The sequence below is a fragment of the Haliotis asinina genome, chromosome 16 (genome assembly GCF_037392515.1).
Source record: "Haliotis asinina isolate JCU_RB_2024 chromosome 16, JCU_Hal_asi_v2, whole genome shotgun sequence".
NCBI lineage: Eukaryota > Metazoa > Mollusca > Gastropoda > Lepetellida > Haliotidae > Haliotis > Haliotis asinina.
This window is the reverse complement of record NC_090295.1, coordinates 31,163,224-31,183,600: the sequence shown is the minus strand read 5'-3', so window position 1 is coordinate 31,183,600 and position 20,377 is coordinate 31,163,224. Positions and strand designations below refer to the sequence as shown.

At 38.8% G+C, this 20,377-nt stretch overlaps 2 protein-coding genes across 4 annotated transcripts in view; one reads left to right on the top strand and one right to left on the bottom strand.

Moving 5' to 3' along the window:
- The window catches only part of LOC137268855 (DNA ligase 3-like), a 39,911-nt gene extending 25,151 nt beyond the window's left edge, over window positions 1-14,760 (bottom strand). The window contains exons 1-7 of one of the 3 annotated variants that reach the window (XM_067803427.1): window positions 14,675-14,760; window positions 13,573-14,089; window positions 6,589-6,711; window positions 5,125-5,310; window positions 4,503-4,609; window positions 3,744-3,788; window positions 2,211-2,297 (exon numbers count right to left, since the gene is read on the bottom strand). In XM_067803427.1, the coding sequence (XP_067659528.1) occupies window positions 2,211-2,297; window positions 3,744-3,788; window positions 4,503-4,609; window positions 5,125-5,310; window positions 6,589-6,711; window positions 13,573-14,074 (1,050 nt within the window). In that variant the 5' untranslated portion in view covers window positions 14,075-14,089; window positions 14,675-14,760. Of the gene's footprint in view, window positions 1-2,210; window positions 2,298-3,743; window positions 3,789-4,502; window positions 4,610-5,124; window positions 5,311-6,588; window positions 6,712-13,572; window positions 14,090-14,658 lie in introns of all 3 variants that reach the window. The other 2 variants (XM_067803429.1, XM_067803428.1) reach the window with 2 other exon arrangements.
- A 121-nt stretch (window positions 14,761-14,881) lies between these two features.
- LOC137268371 (solute carrier family 22 member 18-like) lies at window positions 14,882-19,798 on the top strand. Its single transcript, XM_067802929.1, has one exon. The coding sequence runs from the start codon at window positions 15,208-15,210 to the stop codon at window positions 16,558-16,560; it is 1,353 nt and encodes a 450-aa protein (XP_067659030.1). The 5' UTR covers window positions 14,882-15,207; the 3' UTR covers window positions 16,561-19,798.
- Window positions 19,799-20,377: the final 579 nt, after the last annotated feature.

Here is a 20,377-nt window from a genome sequence, read left to right as displayed (position 1 = left end):
AAACTTTGAGTCTTCGAGTATGTCATAGGCGACATAGGTAATCTGCCACTTGAGCATGTAAAGCTTTCAAAGCTGTAAAGCCTTTCTGCCTCCATTTATCATCACATAATGAGCAAGTCGATCTGCATAGAGCCAAGGTTACTGCCTTTGCCGTGAAGATGTGTCATTCTTCGTCTTCAGATCACCAACACTGTATATTGTGAGTGAGCTGTCATCCATGTGATAGCTGTTGCTGCAAGCTTCCAGATTAACAATGTTCAGTCTGCTGTCAGGAGAAGACCTCTATGACTTGTGAAGATAATCGAATGATGCTGTAGACTGCTATCTGTGCTATCTGAGTTATTTCCATGTTGGAAGGGTTGTTTCCATCTGCAGATAATTTCCTGACACATGAACTGTTACAGGGCATTGTCTCTTGTGGACCAATCAGATTCCAGATGTGACGTCAGAACTTGTGCAGTCAGTGATTCCTTTGCTAACACTTGGGCTTGTCAGTAACTTCACTGTTCTGCTTGTCCCGGAGATACATGAGTGGTCATGTGTACAGATGCCTGAGTAGAAGCGAGGGAAACCTTCCGCTGCTTAATACTGATGTAGATATACTGTCCTCCTGGTAGTTGTGGCGGTGTTCTTTAAATGAAGATAATACCATCGTCATCTTATACACATGTTGTGAAGCAATTTCCAAGCTTCCTTCATGTTGACACACGTTGACTATAGTAACCGGGTTCAATGAAACATCATAACATAATCTTGTTGAATTCCTCGCTGCTGGTGCAAGACGACCATGATACTTGACTCCTTACAGGAGTAAGTCCCGCTGATATAGGTGCCAGATGCTTGGAAATGATTTGCTTATCCTTCTTTGAAGTAAGTAGAGTAGATAGGATCTTATCTTATCCTCTTTGAAATTGGAATCTTCTGGCATTATGAGGCGATTTTATTAAAGCCCTAGGTAGGGATTCCAGACCCTTGCACAAATGCTCCAGCAATCGTCTCTCCAGCTGTCGATCCTTACGTGAACATGGGTATGCTCCTTCCATGCGTGTCTGTCTAGTAGACAAATCTACATTCTGTGAATGAGTTCGCGCTTGCATGTGTGCATGCCACTGTGAACGATGTAGATCCGAGTTCTACAGTAATAAGGACCCGTATCTCAATCAGTGTCTTGGTGAAGCATGCAGCCAACCCTTCCTGCTGAAGGAAACTATCAGGAACCTCAGAGTGTCAAAGAACAGGATGTTCTGTTGCTGGTACTTTGTTACTGTATGGAAGACTGCAGATATGATGTCCCGAACAGAAGATATCAGTACAATCAGTGGGAAGGTAATTGAACCAGATGTTTGAAGGGGGAATGGAGGTGAATGGAGATCTGATAAACCACAAGTGGTGCTTAAAATGTTGAATACAATATATTTCATGTGAGTAATCATAAAACATGGGATTGGAAACGTAAAACCCAAAGAGGAAATGGGTGTGTACCTTTGATGGTGGCGATATTTTATTTTGACATGAACAATATTTTTCAAACCGAAGTGAGTGAACTACGTTGCCAACCTTTGCTCACTCTGCTCGTATACAAAAAGACATTTTCTCTCTGTTGCACAAACCTGTTTGCGCTACTGTTTGCCCGTGTTTTAAGGCATAGGACAGTACACTATGGGTTGTTTGCACACAAAGTTGACTCCAAGGTTTTTATACCCAGTCACAGCACAGGTGGGCTCAATCCTGTCAGCTCATGCTCGCTGAATCACTAGCCTGGCACTTTAGCCAGCTTGCCCGCCATGCAAGATATCACATCTCCATGGTATAATGACCCCACCACCACCATAACTGTGTCAAGAATCATCTCCCCAAAACTCTACACAGAATTACCCTTACTCGTAAGTCAGGGTTTAACTTCCTACTGTCTCCAGGTTCATGAAACTATCAGTTGGTGCAGCCAAAATGTATACTTCGTATATTTCAATAAGAGGCTAATAAACATCAATTTAAACTTAAAATTTGTTCAGCTGAAGAAACTAAAAGTGGGTTCTTTCACTGAAGAAAACTAATCACAACAAACATAACCATCAAGAATAAAAATTGAGGCCCATGATCATTCTGCTGTGGCATGTTTAGTAAAGCAACTCAATGTGAAGACATTGACACATGATGTGACAGGGCGACCAGCACCCCGTTCTTTTCACGACCGAGTCCCTTTCACTCACCTCTTGTAACGACAGGACACTCTTCTTCAAGGGTTCCACATTTTTGTTAGTCTCAAAAAATACCCTGACAGTCTCTGCTACATCACCCTGTGGAGACACATATCATTATGTGTATGCATTGAAACCTGTCTAAACTGGCAACCCATGGGACTAAAATATAATGCCGGTTTAGACAGGGTTCCGGATTAGACAGTGATGATCAATTTCCAACATGGCTGCCATTTACACTTGTCATTCTCTTTATCTCTGATTATCTAACATGCAGAGAGGTGTGTACTGGATTATGGGACCTTGATTGGGCTGATCATACCCATGCTGGTTTAGACAGTGCCAATAATAGTTCAATTTGATTGTTGGAACCAAAAAGTTAAGTCAGAATGCAGAATATGGATTTAATGATCATAATACTGTTAGAAATGGGACCAAATTCTTATGCTCATTATGACAATGTGCCAGACTAGACAGGTGCTGGTATTAGCAGGCGTCAGTGTATACTGCCACCTACACTACAAACATATATAGTTACACTCATACTATAAATAACCCATGAGGTCACAATATCAACAGCTACAACTTTATGGATAAACAATTCTGAATCTTTTCATTTGGCAATGTTTCAACACAGTAGAAACAAGCACATATATTCTACCCTTTTGGTCCATCACTGAACAATTTGAAACATGAACCTTGTAACTCATTCCTTAAAGGTCACATGCAACCAAAAAATTAAACATAATTGAAACACAGTTATCACTCATTCATAATACATAAAATGCATTGCTGATTGAGAAACAACAAATAAAGAAAATTATAAGCATATAATCGCAAATCAAAAGTGCAATATCTTGTTCTTGGGTTTATCTCCCTCGAGAGCAGCTGTGATATAAAACCCAGTCAGAGCTGGTGGGTGTGCACTCAAATGTAACAAAGTCTTCTCAATGGCCACTGGTTCATTTGCCAATACACTTAACTGGTTCTTTGTATATGGCTTATAAGCCAGATAGGTGTTATTTTCAAATTGCATGTGGTCAATGATCGAAGTTGCACATGGCATACTGTCATCAGCAGACAGGCAAGCAGACATATAGGTGTTGATAAACCAGACATTAAGTTTTCTCTGTGACAGGGTCTGATTATTAGAATCAACATGTTTTTGTTTATGTAGATTAGATTATTAGAGTAGATTACTTACTTGTTTGTGTACACAACCAAGATACGACTACTGCTCACGACCTCATACTCCGGGCAGGCAGACTGTTTCAAGCTCCGCTAACCTATTAACTGTGCATGCATTATAGGCACATTGCAGCATAGCTGTTGTAATCACTGGAGGAAAATTAGTGAATGGTTTGACCTCAGATTTCTCTGGCTTTTTACATCGCATTTTTTTCAACCTTATAGTTTGAATTGGCATTTTTGATGATATTTTGCAGTAAGTGCATACCGAAAGGTATCAGAATCTGCAAAGTTGTGTTTTATGTTGCATGTGACCTTTAACTTAACACGCCGACACTAAAAAGCTAAAACACATACCTGGTCCAGATCTTCTACCATTGCTTTTAAACTTGTACCAAATATCTGCAGAAAAAATTCATGTTTTATCAATGTTGCATTTAACACTGTCTTTCTCAACAAGGTATAAGCTGGTGTAACTGTATGTACATGTCTTCAGTATGTTTAGCATTGAATTTCTACTCACATGACAAACTTTTCAAAGTGTGTCACTTCCATGACTAATCATGAAGCTGAACCTGATCTTTGAACTACAAGAGATGGATTTCTGCTGAAAATACTGTGCTGGAAAGTGCTTAAAATTTACCATGGGACGTAACTCATGCTGGGTTGCTGGAATTCAAACAAATGAACTGAAATCTAATAAGTCAACCAATATATCAACTAGGGTTGGGATGGGTCCAAATATTTTACCTGGGTACCGCACCCCTATTACCCTACCCTACCAAGATACCCATTATGTTAATTCCTGACAATTTCAGCTTTGAGAATAATCTTTCAATTTTTTCATCATCTTAACCACATATCATATTAAAAAGAAGTGACTGTGAATTCTGTTTAAAGTTTCAAAGACAGTACAACCTTTTTATCATGAAAGAATAACATGTAACATTGTTTAATCTATTAGTCACATGATCATAACGTGCCTGGGTTCTGAGATGGGTACCCAGGTCCATCTCATTACCCATCCATCCCAGGAGTGTCGGCGTTACCTGTCCCAGTCCTAGTATCAACACTGCTGCCTCGAAGCTTTCCCACCTCCCAAAAATGGTTACCAACCTGACTGAATAACTTGACAAGCTGTTTGTTGTTGAGATTATATACAGTCTTGACAACACCTGGCAACAACAACTTCATCAACAGATAGACATCGCCTTTGTAGCCAGCTGGAAATAACAGACATTTTGGTAGAGGTAGGTGAAACTGATGCCACATAACAAATATCAGTCATACGTTGCCATTCCCCATAATGGTAACAATGAATTACAATGAGTTGAAAATGGTGGGACACAAGAAATAGGACGATCACATTACAGCATCACAACATCGACTGATTGCTTGCTTGCTTGATTGATTATGGTTCAATGATGATTTTGCAATATTCCATCAATGTAACGACAAGGCACACTAGAAATGGGCTTTACACAATGTACCCAAGTGGGGAATTGAACCTGGGTCTTCGGCATGATGAACCAACGATTTAACCACCAGACTACCTCATCACCTAGAGTGAGTGTCAAACTGACTGGACACTGGTAGTACTACTACCATATCATTTTTATCACAGTGTTAAACATGGCCATGTCTAGAAGTTTTGACTTGCAATATAACAGCCATACTGCAGGACTGACAACATTGTCAGGAATTGCATAGGGAGAGAATTTGTTCCTCATCAACTTACTGCCACTGTTCCCCTTCCTGAGATAGTTGGACACGAGAGCAGTCTTGCCGGTGTAGCTGTTTTCCTCGGCTATATCGGCACAGAGCCGACGGAACTGCCTAAAGGAGTTGTCCCTTTCCGTATCACCATCCGCGAACTTGGGTGGAGCATGGCCATTAGCATCAGAGTTTGTTGAAGGATCTGTAACTATGCAGTGTTCAAGAATAGTGTCTGACCCTTTGACAAATCTGGCAGTTTTGCCAATGGTCAGACAGAAGTCCCCAACCAGCTGGCCCCAGTGACTGAACATATCACAATAACTTTGTCTGAAGTTGCTAATTGTGGCCTGTGACACTTGTTCACTGTTTATACGAAAAAATTATGTTTATAATGTTTGTCATTATATAATGTTAATAATTTCAATGCCAGTTAAAAGAAATGTTAAATTTGAAATGTGTGTTTAATTTTATTCTGTGGGTACTGTGAATTTTCAGTGGGTCAGACAGACATCTGACACTTACAGGGCCCAATGTCCTGTTACTCTGAAACACCATTCGTGAGCACCGACTATGGTAACAGTGTACAGACAGAGATACACAATATTTAGACAGAGATATCTCCTTCTTTAATGACAAAGCCTATATTACCACCTTTGCCACATTCTTTAACAGCCACAGAAGTCAGTAAGCCTGAAGTTAGAATGATGTTAATACCATGGAAAAAAACATTTATGTAGGATTCAAAACCAAATGCCCTCTCTAAGCAGTTTGGGAATATCTGTTATTTTCAACATCGTGAGTAGGTACTCTTTTTTGGGCGATACAGGAGTACTGAAAACCGTTAGGACGAAGCAAGTGAGTGGAGTTCTACGCTGCACTCAACAATATTCCAGCTATATGGCAGCAGTCTGTAAGTAATCCAGTCTGGACCTGATAATCCAGTGATCAACAGCATGAGCATTGAAATATGCTATTAGAAGCGATGATACGTGTCAACCAAGTCAGCAAGTCTGACCACCGGATCCTGTTAGTCGCCTCATATGACAAGCATAGTTGCCTTTTATGGCAAGCATGTGTTGCTGAAGGGCTATTCTACAACAGACCTTCATGGGTCATTAGCACATTTAGTGTACTGGATGGAATTTAATGGCGCATCAGCTATGTGTTTCATCACATATATGCACCACAACATTGCTACTCTTGTGTAAACAGGTCAACAAATAAAATAATAATCTTTCAGATAAACACGTCTGTAAATAATTTTAAGACTATACACCATTCCTGTGTGGGTATCTACTATGGTTTCTAAATTATTTCCAACCATATCGTGCATATTTTGTATCTGTAGATAAGCTGATACAGCCCTTATCAGGTGCCCTGATCATTCACCATATTCATAAAGTGACATGTTTTGACACAAATGTATGTCTACCTGCATCAAACCAGATCCAGATAAAACAAGGCATGACACTGATAAATGACTCACCTGCACTAAAGCTGTCATCCTTCTCATTCTTTACCTTAGATGGGGAGAATGGCAGTTTGCTCTGTGCAACAGCCTTCTTTGGGGCCTTGCCTTTACCCTTTGCATTTGACTTTGCTAAGAAATCTGAAACAGAAATTTCCCATTTGCTATCCGTCACAGACCGACCGGGTCTTACAGAAAGGCATTATAACACTGAAACATTTGTCCACCAAGCTCACAAGTAGCAAATGTAAACAAGAGTTTCCACTGACACAGAGAAAATAATATATCACAAAAACCAGCAAGTACCGAGAGACACCACTTTGATTCTGACTGATGTATGTAACAAGTATTGCAGAAAAATATTGAATGGTTTTTGAGTTCTGCTCTGGAAACGAAGCCCATCCCTCCATTTTGAGACTAAGTCTGAAACGGAGAAAATAATAAATCCCAAAAACGTGTAAACAGCAAAAGGCACCACTTCAGGTTCTCACATTTTGTAGAAAAATAGAACAGTTTTTGAGTTCTGCTCCGGAAACGAAACACACCTCTCACTTTTCAGACTAGGTCCAAAACGTTTCCATGGAAACTAAGAAATCATAAATCACAAGATCCTGTACATAGCAAAAGGCACCACTATAGGTTCTGATTGATATATCTACCAAGTTTTGCAGAAAAATATCGAACGGTTTTTGAGTTCTGCTCCGGAAACGAAGCCCATACCTCCATTTTGAAGTCTGAAGTCTGAAACGTTTCCATGGAAACCAAGAAAATGATAAATCACAAAAACCTGTAAATACCAAAAGGCAACACTCTGCGGTCTGCCACACATATCTACCAAGTTTTACTGACAGATTTTTAGAAGTTTTTGAGTTCTGCTCCTCTCTCACTTTTGAGACTAAGTCCAGAACGTTTCCATGGAGACCAAGAAAATAATAAATCACAAAAAACTGAAAGTAGGAAAAGGCACCACTTTTGGTTCCGATTGATATATCTACCAAGTTTTGCAGAAAAATATTGAACGGTTTTTGAGTTCTGCTCCGGAAATGAAGCATATCCCTCCATTTTGAGAGTCCAAAACATTTCCATAAAAACGGAGAAAATAATAAATCAGAAAAACAAGTAGCAAAATACACCACTTTGGGGTCTGGCACACATATCTACCAAGTAACACTGACAGATATTAAGAAGTTTTTGAGTTCGGCTTCAGAAATGAAACACACCTCCCACTTTTCAGAAATGAAACACACCTCCCACTTTTGAGACTAAGTACAAAATGCTTCTATGGAAACCGAGAAACTAAGAAGTCACAAAAGCCTGTAAGTAGCAAAAGGCACCATGTTAGGTTCCGACTGATACATCTACCAATTTCTGCAGAAAAATATTGAATGGTTTTTAAGTTCTGCTCCGGAAATGAAGCACATCCCTCCATTTCGAGACTAAGTCTGAAACGTTTCCATGGAAACCGAGAAATTAATAACTCTCAAAAACCTGTAAATACCAAAAGGCACCATTTTGGGGTCTGCCACATATATCTACCAAGTTTTGCAGAAAAATATTGAATGGTTTTTGAGTTCTGCTCCGGAAACTAAGCCTGCCCCACCATTAGACTAACACCAAAATGTTCCATGGAAAAACAAAAAAAATAAAAACGCCAAAATCTGTAAATAGCAAAAGGCACAACTATAGGTTGAGATCATTATATCTATCAAGTTTGGTCTAAAAATATTGGACTGTTTCTGAGTTATGTTCCGGAAACAAAATGATTACGCACGGACGGATGGGCGGGGGACAGACGAGGTGTCGACTATATCCCCCCGCATTACATGCCGAGGGGATAAAAAAATAATAATGCCAAAACTGTGTAAATAGCAAAAGGCACAACTACAGCTTGAGATTATTATGTCTATCAAGTTTGGTCTAAAAATATTGAACAGTTTCTGAGTTATGCTCCGGAAACAAAATGATTACAAACGGACGAGTTGACTATATCCCATTGAATTACATGCCGGGGGGATAAAAAGAAATAGCACAATCCAATCAAAGAACCTCTATTTTCCTTTAAACACTTTTGAGTAAACCTGCATAAAAATATTAAAGGGAACCATATTAATGTGCTTATCCTGTGATTTTTCCATCACCCCTCCCTTTGGAAACTCCATTTTTAAACTAAGTCCAATTTGTTTTGGAAATCAAGAAAACAATAAATCACAAAAACTTGTAAATAGCAAAAGGCACCACGTTGGGGTCTGGCACACGCATCTACCAAGTTTTGCTGACAGATATTAATAAGTTTTCGAGTTGTGCTCCGGAAACGAAACACACCTCTCACTTTTGAGACTAAGTCCAAAATGTTTCCATGGAAACCGAGAAAATAATGTATCACAAAAACCTGTACATAGCAAAAGCCCCCACTTTAGGTTCTGACTGATATATCTACCAAGTTTTGCACAAAAATATTGAATGTTTTTTCAGTTCTGCTTCGGAAATGAAGCCCACCCCACCATTAGACTAACACCAAAATGTTCCATGGGAAAAATAAAAAATAAAATAAAAATGCCCAGAATCTGTAAATAGCAAAAGGCACAACTATAGGTTGAGATTATTATATCTATCAAGTTTGGTCTAAAAATATTGAACGGTTTCTGAGTTATGCTCAGACATGCCGGGTGGATGATAAATCACACAAACCTGTACATAGCAAAAGGCACCACTTCAGGTTGACTGATATATCTACCATGTTTTGCAGAAAAATATAGAAATTTTTTGAGTCCTGCTCTGGAAACGAAACACACCTCTCACTTTTCACCATAGGCTGAGATTACAAACCGGGAAAACAGTAAATAAAAAAATCTTGTAAATTGCAAAAGGCACCACTTTAGGTTCTGATTGATGTATCTTCCACGTTTTGCAGAAAAATAACGGTGTTTGAGTTCTCTTCCGGAAACGAAACCCACCCCACCATTAGACTAACACCAAAATGTTAGATGGGAAAACATAACAAATAAAAATGCCCAAACTCTGTAAATAGTAAAGGGCATAACCATAGGCTGAGATTACTATATCTATCAAGTTTGGTCTAAAAATATTGAACTGTTTCTGAGTTGTGCTCCGGAAACAATATGATTATGGACGGATGGGACGTCAACTATATCCCCCCGCATTACATGCCGTGGGGATAAAAAGTTTGTAATTAGGGCATTTATTAAATGTTAAAGTACAGCATTCTGTTAAAGGTCCCTTATATTTCAAGCAAGGACACATGAAAGGAGTAAATGGGGGAAGGTTTGCAGGTTAAGATAAAACCATGTGGATTGTATTATGGTACTTAAGTTGTTACATATGTATACATAGTTTCTTATGAAGACTACGTACTTTCACAATTCTTTGTTTTCGACTTTTGTATACCGCTCCATTCTGCAATATTCCAGCTACCAGTATATCATGTACATGATAGTGGCCTGGGAATAACCGAGTCTGGACCAGATCATAATAAAATAATAACAAAAATTCATTAATATAGCACCTATCCATCTGACTAGCTGCTCACTGGAGCTGTTATAAGAATCTGATTATCATTACACTGGATAACCCAGGCTGCCTCTTGGGTCCTAAAAGTTTATAGTCACATGACTTTATCTCACTGGGTACCCCTTTTCTGCTGGGTGAAATGAGGCAATTTTGAACTCACTTGACCAGGGTGAGATCACATGTATCACATTTGCTTCGTTGAGGGGTATGCTGAAGTCAAAGAAACTCTCGGGAGTCAAATTGCCAAACGCAGTCACTAATTCAAGAACTGCCTGAGCTTGACGTTGCTTAAAGCTGTTATCTGGGCTCTATGCACATGACCATACACCACCACAGTGATAAAGAACTAGGACTATCTTTACTGATATACAACTTCTGACTGAGACAAAGATGGATGTGCAACCATGAAAACATCAGCATGTGCATGAGATACAATCTGACGGGTTGAATGATGTTAAAGTCCATAAAATCTCCACTTGTTATCAATATTTTTTTTCGGTTTGAAAACAGATCTTGATACAATTCTTCATTTGATTAATTTCACTTTGATAAAATAAATGCTTGTTAATAATATATATATTCCATTCGTACAACTTGTCCTTTCTCAGCTGTCTGGCACCTTTGAAAGGTGCAATACTTACAGAAAACTTATCAAAATTACTTTTAATTTTGCCAGTGAAGAACCAATTTAGAACTGGTCTTCAGCAACCCCTGTTTGTCTGAACAGACAAGTAAAGACTAAGGGTACGGAGTGGTAAGGCTTGCCACCTTGGTTGATATATGTGTTCATATCCATGTTGCATAGATATGTTCATGATGCCAGTCACTCTGTTGTCGTGTCCAGACACAGGCCACAAGCTGCAATACTGCCAACTGAGGTGTTACACAATAATAAAGTTCAGTGAAAGTCGAATGTTACAATTACAGTCAAGACAAACAGTCTACATACATATCAGATATGTATACAAGGTTCTATGTGGCAACGTTTCAGGTTGGAAATGTTCACTATTAGAAGAAACATAAATGACTTCAGATCTCTGTTATGATAACCCCAGTTTAACAACTGAATCACATATTCTCTGATAACAGAAAAAACTCACAAGACAAAATTGTGTCCAAGGACATGGATGCCCCGCTGCTGTAGGAGGTGTTACCTACACTGAGTGAGCTCTAGAGTCCCAATGAAAAATACATAGCAGCTCTATCAATTCTGATGAGAAACTATTATGGAAAAGTGGACTTCATCCCCTATAACACTATATTCACTGAGAAATTCAAGAAACTGTATGTAAATTTAAACTGCATTATAATTGGAAAAATAAATAAAATACAAAATCAAAATATGAGATGCACACCATTACACACATTGCACACAGTCCCTACAAAGCACATGTGTAATCTAAATCAATTCCATCCAGTAATTTTTGTGGAGAAGTGGATAACATACCGTACACCCCCCTTATCCCCTATTACACTATCATCACAGAGAAATTCAGCAAAATGTATCTAAGTTCAAATGTCTCTAAACTTACAAAAACCAATAAAATACCAAAACAAAATATGAGATTTCCACCAATAAAGTCCCAAGAAAGTCCATCTATAAGTTCATAGAGTAGTTTTTGAGAGGTGGATAACATCACACCATACCACACCTAAGTTCAAATGTCTCTCAACTAACAACAACAAAAAAACACACAACAAAACAATAAAAAAGAAAACCAAAATATGAGAATTAAGTTGCACACCATTAGAGTCCCAAGAAAGCCCATGTATATGTTCACTGAATTCCACAAAGCATTTTTTGTGGAGAAGTGAATAGAGTACATTTCCTGTTTCATCTGGGGGCCGCAACAATATATTTAAAGAGGTTACTTTGAAATTCTCAAATTTCATAGCCAAAGAGGCACAAATGTGGGCATTTGATGTTAATAAGTAGGACTTCACCCCCCTAAAACTTTTCTCCCCAGATTTGGACGATTCTCAAGATTGACTGATTTGCATTTAAATCTGTAGATTTCCGTGGAACATTGCCCGCTACGAAATATGACCCATAATAACTATCAGTCAAAACACTAAACATTGTGACCCAATAACAACTATCACTTTATAAATAGCAATACAAATTACAGAAAATACTTTAAAGTATTGTATAAACAGCCAGAGTATCATCTGCTGAAGCCCTGCTCTAAATGAGAAAGCCATGTTAGCATAGATAGCCCTTGGAAAAATATTTTCACAACAAGGATACAAAGCTTTCGGAATTAGAATACACACTCATTTACAACTGTGTCTTTAGAAAAAAAAGAATTGCTAAGAATGAACCTGGTTGACAGCAATGTTTGTTTCTTTTACAACTCTGAACCTGAAAGTATAATCCATGTCTTTGTTGCTTGTACATGTGTGACAGTTTTGGAATAATCTGAAACTATACATATATAGAACATGTAATATCGATGAAAACTTTTCAGTTTTTGAGATACTGTTGGGTATTGATACTGGACGCAAGTTCCTTAACCACACTCTACTAGCAGCTAAACAATATATTAATATCACAAGCATATGAAACAATGGATGACTCCTACTGTGCATTAAATGTAAAATGGCTGAAATGAATAAAATATATACAAAAAAAACCCTTCTTTATGATGATTTTGACATAGATTCTAATGCCATTGTCAATCACTTGCTTCTTGACATTAAAATCTATGTCAAAATGTTGCCTGTGCATGGCGCCATTTTGCATATGAGGGCGGTCTGTAGATAATCGAGTCTGGACCATACAGTCCAGTGATCAACAACATGAGCACTGATCTGTGCAATTGGGAACTGATGACACGTGTCGAGCAAGTCAACTAACCTGACCACCCGATCCTGTTAGTCGCCTCTCACAAGCATAGTCGCCTTTTATGGCAAGCATGGGTTGAGAAGACCTATTCTACCCTGAGACCTTCATGGGTCAGGTACTACTGAAAAAGCCTATGACCACCCAATGAATTTTGGTTGCAGTTTGTTGTTGGGGAGCAGTGTTACCTCAAATTTCCATAGATGAGTCATTCACTGCAGTCAGGACTACCAGTCTCATGTTAACAGAAGAAGGAATCATAGGCTTGTCTTCAAATCACTTGTAAAGGTTGTGATAATGACAGGGAGTGCTCATTATGAAATGATCCTAAGCATAAACATGTTAGGATAACACATACTGACTTTCAATTCACCTTAAAACATACCAAATAGAACAAGAACTAGTTCTCAGATGCATCCCACTGTGATGAAACTAATGAACCTGACTAGGTTGCTCTCAAACCACTCATGGCAATAAGGATGGACCAGGGATTTCAAACACGCAACAACAGTCCACCTTAGAGACACAACTTTGCATGAGCATTTGCAGTACTTAAGATGAGTGGAAAAACCGTGACACATAATGAGTATTAAATCTCAAATAATGTGCAGTGGTTCTGCAGCAGTCCTCACCATCAATGAGCTTCTGCATGACATCCTTGTCTTCTTGTTGTAGATCATCAAACCCTTCCACATCATCAGGATCCTCAATCTTCTTTGTCGTTGCTCGGGCACGGACAAATGTTTCAAATATGCAGGCAGGATGGTACCACTGTTTCATGTCACCCCCTTCATCACTAAATGGGTTGGAAACCACTTTTCCAACTCTTAATGCTCCCTTTTCAATTTTCTGTTTGCACTTTTTACAGCTGGATGTCCCCAATTTTGCATAGCCAACAATATATCTATTTTCCGACATTATGAAGTCAGAACAGAAATATCTATATTGATTTGAAAAAAAACTGTAACAGTTTAGGTGACGGTTGCTTACTAAAGTATTTTTGCTAAGGAATGTAAAATTGAAAACTGGTGCCTGAACACAAAATGAGGCCAAGCGACATGGGTGCGTTCCACAATGAAAGTTGCTGTGAATAGCTCTGATTATGAAACTGATCTGACGAGGACTTCTGATCATTTACTTGTTCTTTCCCTGAAATATATGAACATAAAATATGATCCTGAAAACAGTATCTATTTAGTCATGATGAAATCAAGCTTTAGGGAAAAATTAGCTCATATCTGACTTGTTCTGTCTAAACTTAGTAAACCAACTCAGTGCATGTTTAAACATAAGACTTTTAGCTGAATTAAGGCAAATATGTTTAAAACAGAGCTTCACAAAAATATCAAAAGGAGACTTAATCATTTGAAACATGTGCAATCGTGTGAAAATTAGATCCCATGATTGATGTGCTTACACCATATAACAGTATGGTCTCTGCTTTAATATGTGTTTGTGACACATCAGATAACTAGAATTCATAAAAGGATTCAAAATCACAAAGATACACCTTCTTATACTTATTTCTAAGTATATCTATGTGATGTCATACTAAGATTTGTTTCTGAACGTTTAGTAGAATTATTGCACCAGTAATGAGAGTAATTGCACAATCAAAACCGGCGCTGACCCTGAAGCCACTACGATTATACCTCCAATAGAACAACAGACTCATTCGTGTTCATGCATGTCATGTGTATCGTGCAAGAAACAAGAACTTTAGAAATAACATACATGCATCTAAGACAAATTCTGACCCCGTGGTCAGCCGGCATTGTCACACCATGTCACAAAGACAGAGTGAAGATGTTTTGTTTCTTCCTCACCGGAAGACGCTTACATAGACTGGCACCGCTTATATACTCTGCGCGGCATCTACGAGACAGGAACCTAGTCTATATGGTAGTTAAGGGAGTTAACTCTAGTTTGGATCTCAGTGTGTTCGGTGCTAGGACGACAACGCAGTCATATCTGAATGCAAGAACTAAGAATGTAATGATAACAAACATTGTCTTATCTCTGCGCATGTCCTTTTGACATTACCTCGCCAAAACCCCGCAAATGGACTTTGGATCATAATCACGTGATACTTTGTTTTGGATCAGTGTTAGTGGGACACGTCACAAACCCATCGCCGCTATCGTTTTATAACATGTGTACTACGAAGTCCTTAGTCATTGCTCGCCAGTGCTGCATGCTCGTCGCTTGCGTCTGCCATCATCAAAATTTGCTTCACTTAACGAATAGTTCACTAACCAGCCGCTACTATGCAGAGAAACATTGCTCCACCGAAACCAACTAAGGACTTACCGGCTAAAGATTTAGCTGACGTTAACTTTCGTGGAAACACCCCCAGAGAGACAATGACAGGAACTGAAGAGCTAAAAACTGAAATGGATGACAGCCAGTTTATTCGGATTCGAGGCTGGAAGATAAATAGAGTAATTGCTATTACTCATTTAAATATATTTTTGTATGCCACATGTTTTTGGATCCAAAACGGAACCCTGCCATATCTGTCCAAGAAACTTGGAGTAGATCCTGTGATGTTTGGATACCTTCAGACAACTTTTGCAGTGGTCCAGTTAGCTGGAGGACCACTGTTTGGTAGGTTTGGTGATTTGTTTGGTGGTAGAGCTGCAATGACACTGGCTTTCCTTTCATCAACACTTTCATATTTCCTTTTAGGTATGTCAACAAACATTCCTATTTTGTTCATATCAAGACTTCCATCGCTCTTCATGCATGCAATGCAAGGTGGTCAGATGATTGTGACAGATATTGGAGATGCAAGTCAGAGGGCTGATGCACTTGGAAAGTTGGGCATGTCATACGGTGTTGGAATGGTTGTTGGCCCATTGATTGGAGGAATCTTGACAAAAGTCTTGGGAGAGCAAATCGCAGCATTTATTGCAAGTGCAGGATCTTTGCTAAGTGTCGCGCTTGTTCTGATGTTTGTACCACAACACACTAAAAAAGCAGATGTGCAAACAGATACCTCTGAAAAGAGCATCTTTAATCTGAAGAAAATCATACAGTTAATCATGGGTCCTGGAGCATTGTTTTTACTTCTAGTACGGCTAGCATCAGGTGTTCCCATTGGCGTGTTCCAGAGCATGTTTCAAGTTGTTGCTCTGAATACATTCAACCTGGCACCTGATCAAAATGGCTACCTCATGTCCTATATTGGAATCACCAGCATGGTTGTGCAGGGGATTGGACTCGGAGTAGTAACAAAGAAATTTAGCGAAAGTAAAATTCTGAAGTGGTCAACATTTATCCTAGTATGGTCGTACCTACTACTCTCTTTTGTGACAAATGTACGTGAGCTATGCCTGGTTAGTTTACCCCTGGTTGTGGGACTAACAACGCAGAATGTCATCATCAGCAGCTCTTTAACTAAAACTGTCGCAGATGCAGACACTGGTGCTATGTTAGGAGTCAACATGGCAGTTAACTCTCTCGTGCGAAGTGTGTCACCAACGCTTGGAGGTTACATGTTGGAAAATATTGGCTTTCATTCTTTTGGTTATCTGGGATTTGTGACTAATGCAGTTGTCACAATTGTCCTCTTCTGGAAGTTCAGATCTCAAAGTTCAACTGGACAAGGAAATATATAGTCAGGTTATTTGGTTATTTATGTCAGAATATGTCCCAATGTCAGATGCCAAAGGAGCAATGTTGACCATTTTTATTTTGTTATTATTTGATAGATTGGTGCATAATCATCATACATAAAAACTTTAGCCAGACTGTTCTAAATATATGCCAAAATGAAATGTATATTTTTATTATAACAGTTGAATTGCCAGTTCGGTAATTATCTTTGTATAAGTAATGACATGTAGGAAGTGGTAACCAAGTGCTACACTATTTTGTTGAGAATTATTTCAAAATGGTTTTGTTGTAATCATAAACATGCTTAGTTCAGCTTAAGAGTTTGTTTGGATTATTAAAACTTGTTGGGATCATGTGATTAATGTCAAATACCCAGCATGTCAGGATAGAGAATTATGAACAGTGATTACTGAAATCATCAAATAAACAACAATGGTTATTAAAAGTATGCATGGTTGTTGAAATATTTTTGAAAAACTTTAATTTGTTGTGCATGTTTGTTTTTGTACAATTTTCTGTATTTTGTGATATTTTCCTATAGATCAATGTGCTTGCATAACTGCTTTTGTAGAGACAGAGTCTTCGAAAAGAAACATGTAATTTGCATTTTGATTATTTCATAATCTGAAAAAAAAGATTAGAATGTCAGTAAGCTTTGAATTTATGTTTCCAATTGCTGTAGTATTTAGAGTAGGCTTATTTCTTAGTGACTTTCTTTATGTATTATTTAATAATTTTATCTTTGAGAATTGGGCTGTTTGTGTGAGTATGCATCGGTTACAATATTTGCCACATGGTATTTTGAGAAATGTTTTTATGTAAAGAAGAATACATGTATGTGTCTTACCAGTGACTGTCCTTACCGTGTCCTGCGGTGTGGTAACGTATTGATTAAATCATTTGCTTGCCACACCGAAGCTTCAGGTTTGATTCCCCATAGGGATATAGTGTGTGACGCCCATTTCTGGAGTCCCCCCGCAGTGATATTGCTGGAATATTGCTAAAAGTGGCATGAAACCATACTCACTCTACTTACCCTTCTCAGGAGCCTGTGGACCTGTACCTGTCTTGATCCATGGCTTCACTATAGCTTCATCTCGTCCTTGTACTTTCTGATTTTACACAATGGCATACTGTGCATCTATAGAGTCGGATGTTCATTTATAAAAGGGGTCATAGGGAAATCTGGAGCTAAAAGTGTCATGACATCAAAGACCTGGCTTCACTTACTCACAATGGTTCAACATGTTAAGCCCAAGCTTGGTGTCTGCTGCTAACATATTGTTGGAATATTCTCATCCACCCCCAACATTTTTTGCTGGGGGTTATCAAGAGGGACTCTGTTCGTCTGTGCACAATTGTCTTTTACGGTGCAGAACTTTAAAACAGTTTTATAATTCTTCACCAAACTTGGTATATCAATAGATCTGGTGGTGTACTGGTGCCTTTTCGTAGTTTTTGGATTTCTGAATAAACTATTTGCATTTCCATGTCAACAAGTTTGACTTGTATTGTCGGTAGTGCTCTTTTTCAGAGCAGAACTTCAAAACCTTTCAGCACTCTCCTTCCACATTGTTATATACATGCCAGTACATTTGACTTAATCATAATTAGAAGACATATTCATAGAGAGTATTTTGCCATTGTGGGGAATATTGATGACTTTGGCTTCTTATCTTTAATAGTATAGATTTATCTGGTACGTTTTGTCAGGGCGCAGCTAACACAGTAACTAAGTGGAGTTTTTGTACCTGATTCTTGAAACCTGCTGTTGGTACCACACTAGAGTAATGTGGTAGGGATGGGGTACCAGATAATGGTACCTTGACAAGTTTTGGAATTTGGCAGAAAAAGGAAACACACACATTGACATTATTGAATTTGGTCTGAAGAGAAATATTTACTTGGCATGAACACCTCAATGTCAGTTTTATTTACATCACTTTGAGTGATGAGCCTCAATCTTGTTTTTAAGTTTTTCTGCATTGTATGAACCTTATCCATCCTCGACAACTTACATATTATTAAAGGGACAATTTCCATTTTTTTCAATTTTTCCCCATTGTATGGAAGGTGAGCACAAGGTATGTTTTTAATTTCTTTCCCACAAAATCACACAAATGGAATTTGACCCTACAATTCAATGTAAGGTTTCCCCGTCTATTTATTTTTCCATAAATGTTGTCAAATACTGGTTGAAACTCCATATGCCTTCATATAGAATACTGGACAAATAAACCGGTATGGGGCCTCCGGGCAGGTGGTTATTTTGAAAACTGACGCCACTTATAAACTTATGATTTGAATGAGCTTGATAAATGGTGATGGAACTATTGCTCTGTTATGAAATGGTTACTATGACAGGAATTGGGAAAGGCAGGGGCCATGGGCCATTTTGCATATTCAAATGAAATTTTGAAGTTTACTATTGCTACGGCAGTGGCCCATTCTTAATTCAGAAAATAGCTAATAATCCAGAAAATGGCCTGTTGTCAAAGTTCTCTTTCTCAATCCCTGCTATGACTTGTAAGGTTTACCAGTTCCAATGGGTAATCAGCCACCAAGGTATGAGGGGATGTCAATAAGTTTTGAGCCTTGCAAAGAAAAACACAAAATATTGGTATGAACCACATTTATTTTTCAACATAGTCTCCTTATGAGTCAAGACACTTCTTCCATCTTTTCTGCCAGGCGCTGATGCCATCTCTGTAGAAGAGCCATTTTGGTCCTCAAACCAAGCCTCAGTAGTAGCAATAAGCTCATTATCATCCTGAAATCTACGACCATGCAAGTGTTTCTTGAGATTTGGGAACAGATGGTAATCACTTGGTGCCAGGTCTGGAGAGTAGGGGGATGCGGCAAGATTTCGTACCTGCATTCCTGGACAGCACAGCTGCAACGCGAGAGGTGTGTACTGGAGCATTGTCTTTATGTAGAAGAATACCACGTCTAATCTTGCCCCGGCGCTTCTTGATTGACTGTCGCACTTGCCTCAACAAGTTAGCGTAATATTCCCCATTCATTGTTCTTCCTTTTGGTAAGTAATCTATGTGGATGACGCCTTTGCTATCCCAGAAGACTGTCGCCATTACCTTCTTCACTGATCTGGAGGCTTTGAACTTTTTGGTCCTGGGAGAAATGAGATGTTTCCATTCCATGGATTCTTGTTTGCTCTCAGGATCATAGTGGTGGATCCAGGTTTCATCACAGGTTACTAGCTGAAAGTGAAAATCTTCTGGATTCTTGTTGTATCTGGTTAGCATGGAGTTGCTTATGGTGACCCTTGTTTGCTTCATTTCATCTGTAAGCATTCTTGGCACCCATCTTGCACACACCTTAGACATGACGAGATGTTCATGAAGAATTGTCTTGATGAATCCGTGTGAAATGCCTTTGGTCTCCTCTAACTCATGGAGTGTGATTCGACGATTTTCCAGCACAAGTCTACGCACTCTGTCAATGTTTTCCTGACTAGTGCTTGTTGTTGGGCGACCTGGACAGGGGTCATCTTCAAGACTCTCTCTGCCATGCTTAAATTCATTGACCCATCGTTTGATGGTAGCAGATGAAGGGGAAGACTTCCCATAAACTGCTGAAAGCCTTTCTTCAATGTTCTTCGCCGAGTTTCCTTCAAGAACTAAAAACTTAATTACTGCTCTATGCTCAATTTTATTCATTTTCACTGCTGTGAGGGGGGTCTCTTTCTGTCAATTTGAGCTGTTCACTAACTTCTGAGAGTAGGATACCAAAACTTATATATCACATCAGCTACACCCCAAGGTGCAATGTCGTACCATAGGCTGTGACACCTGGGTATGA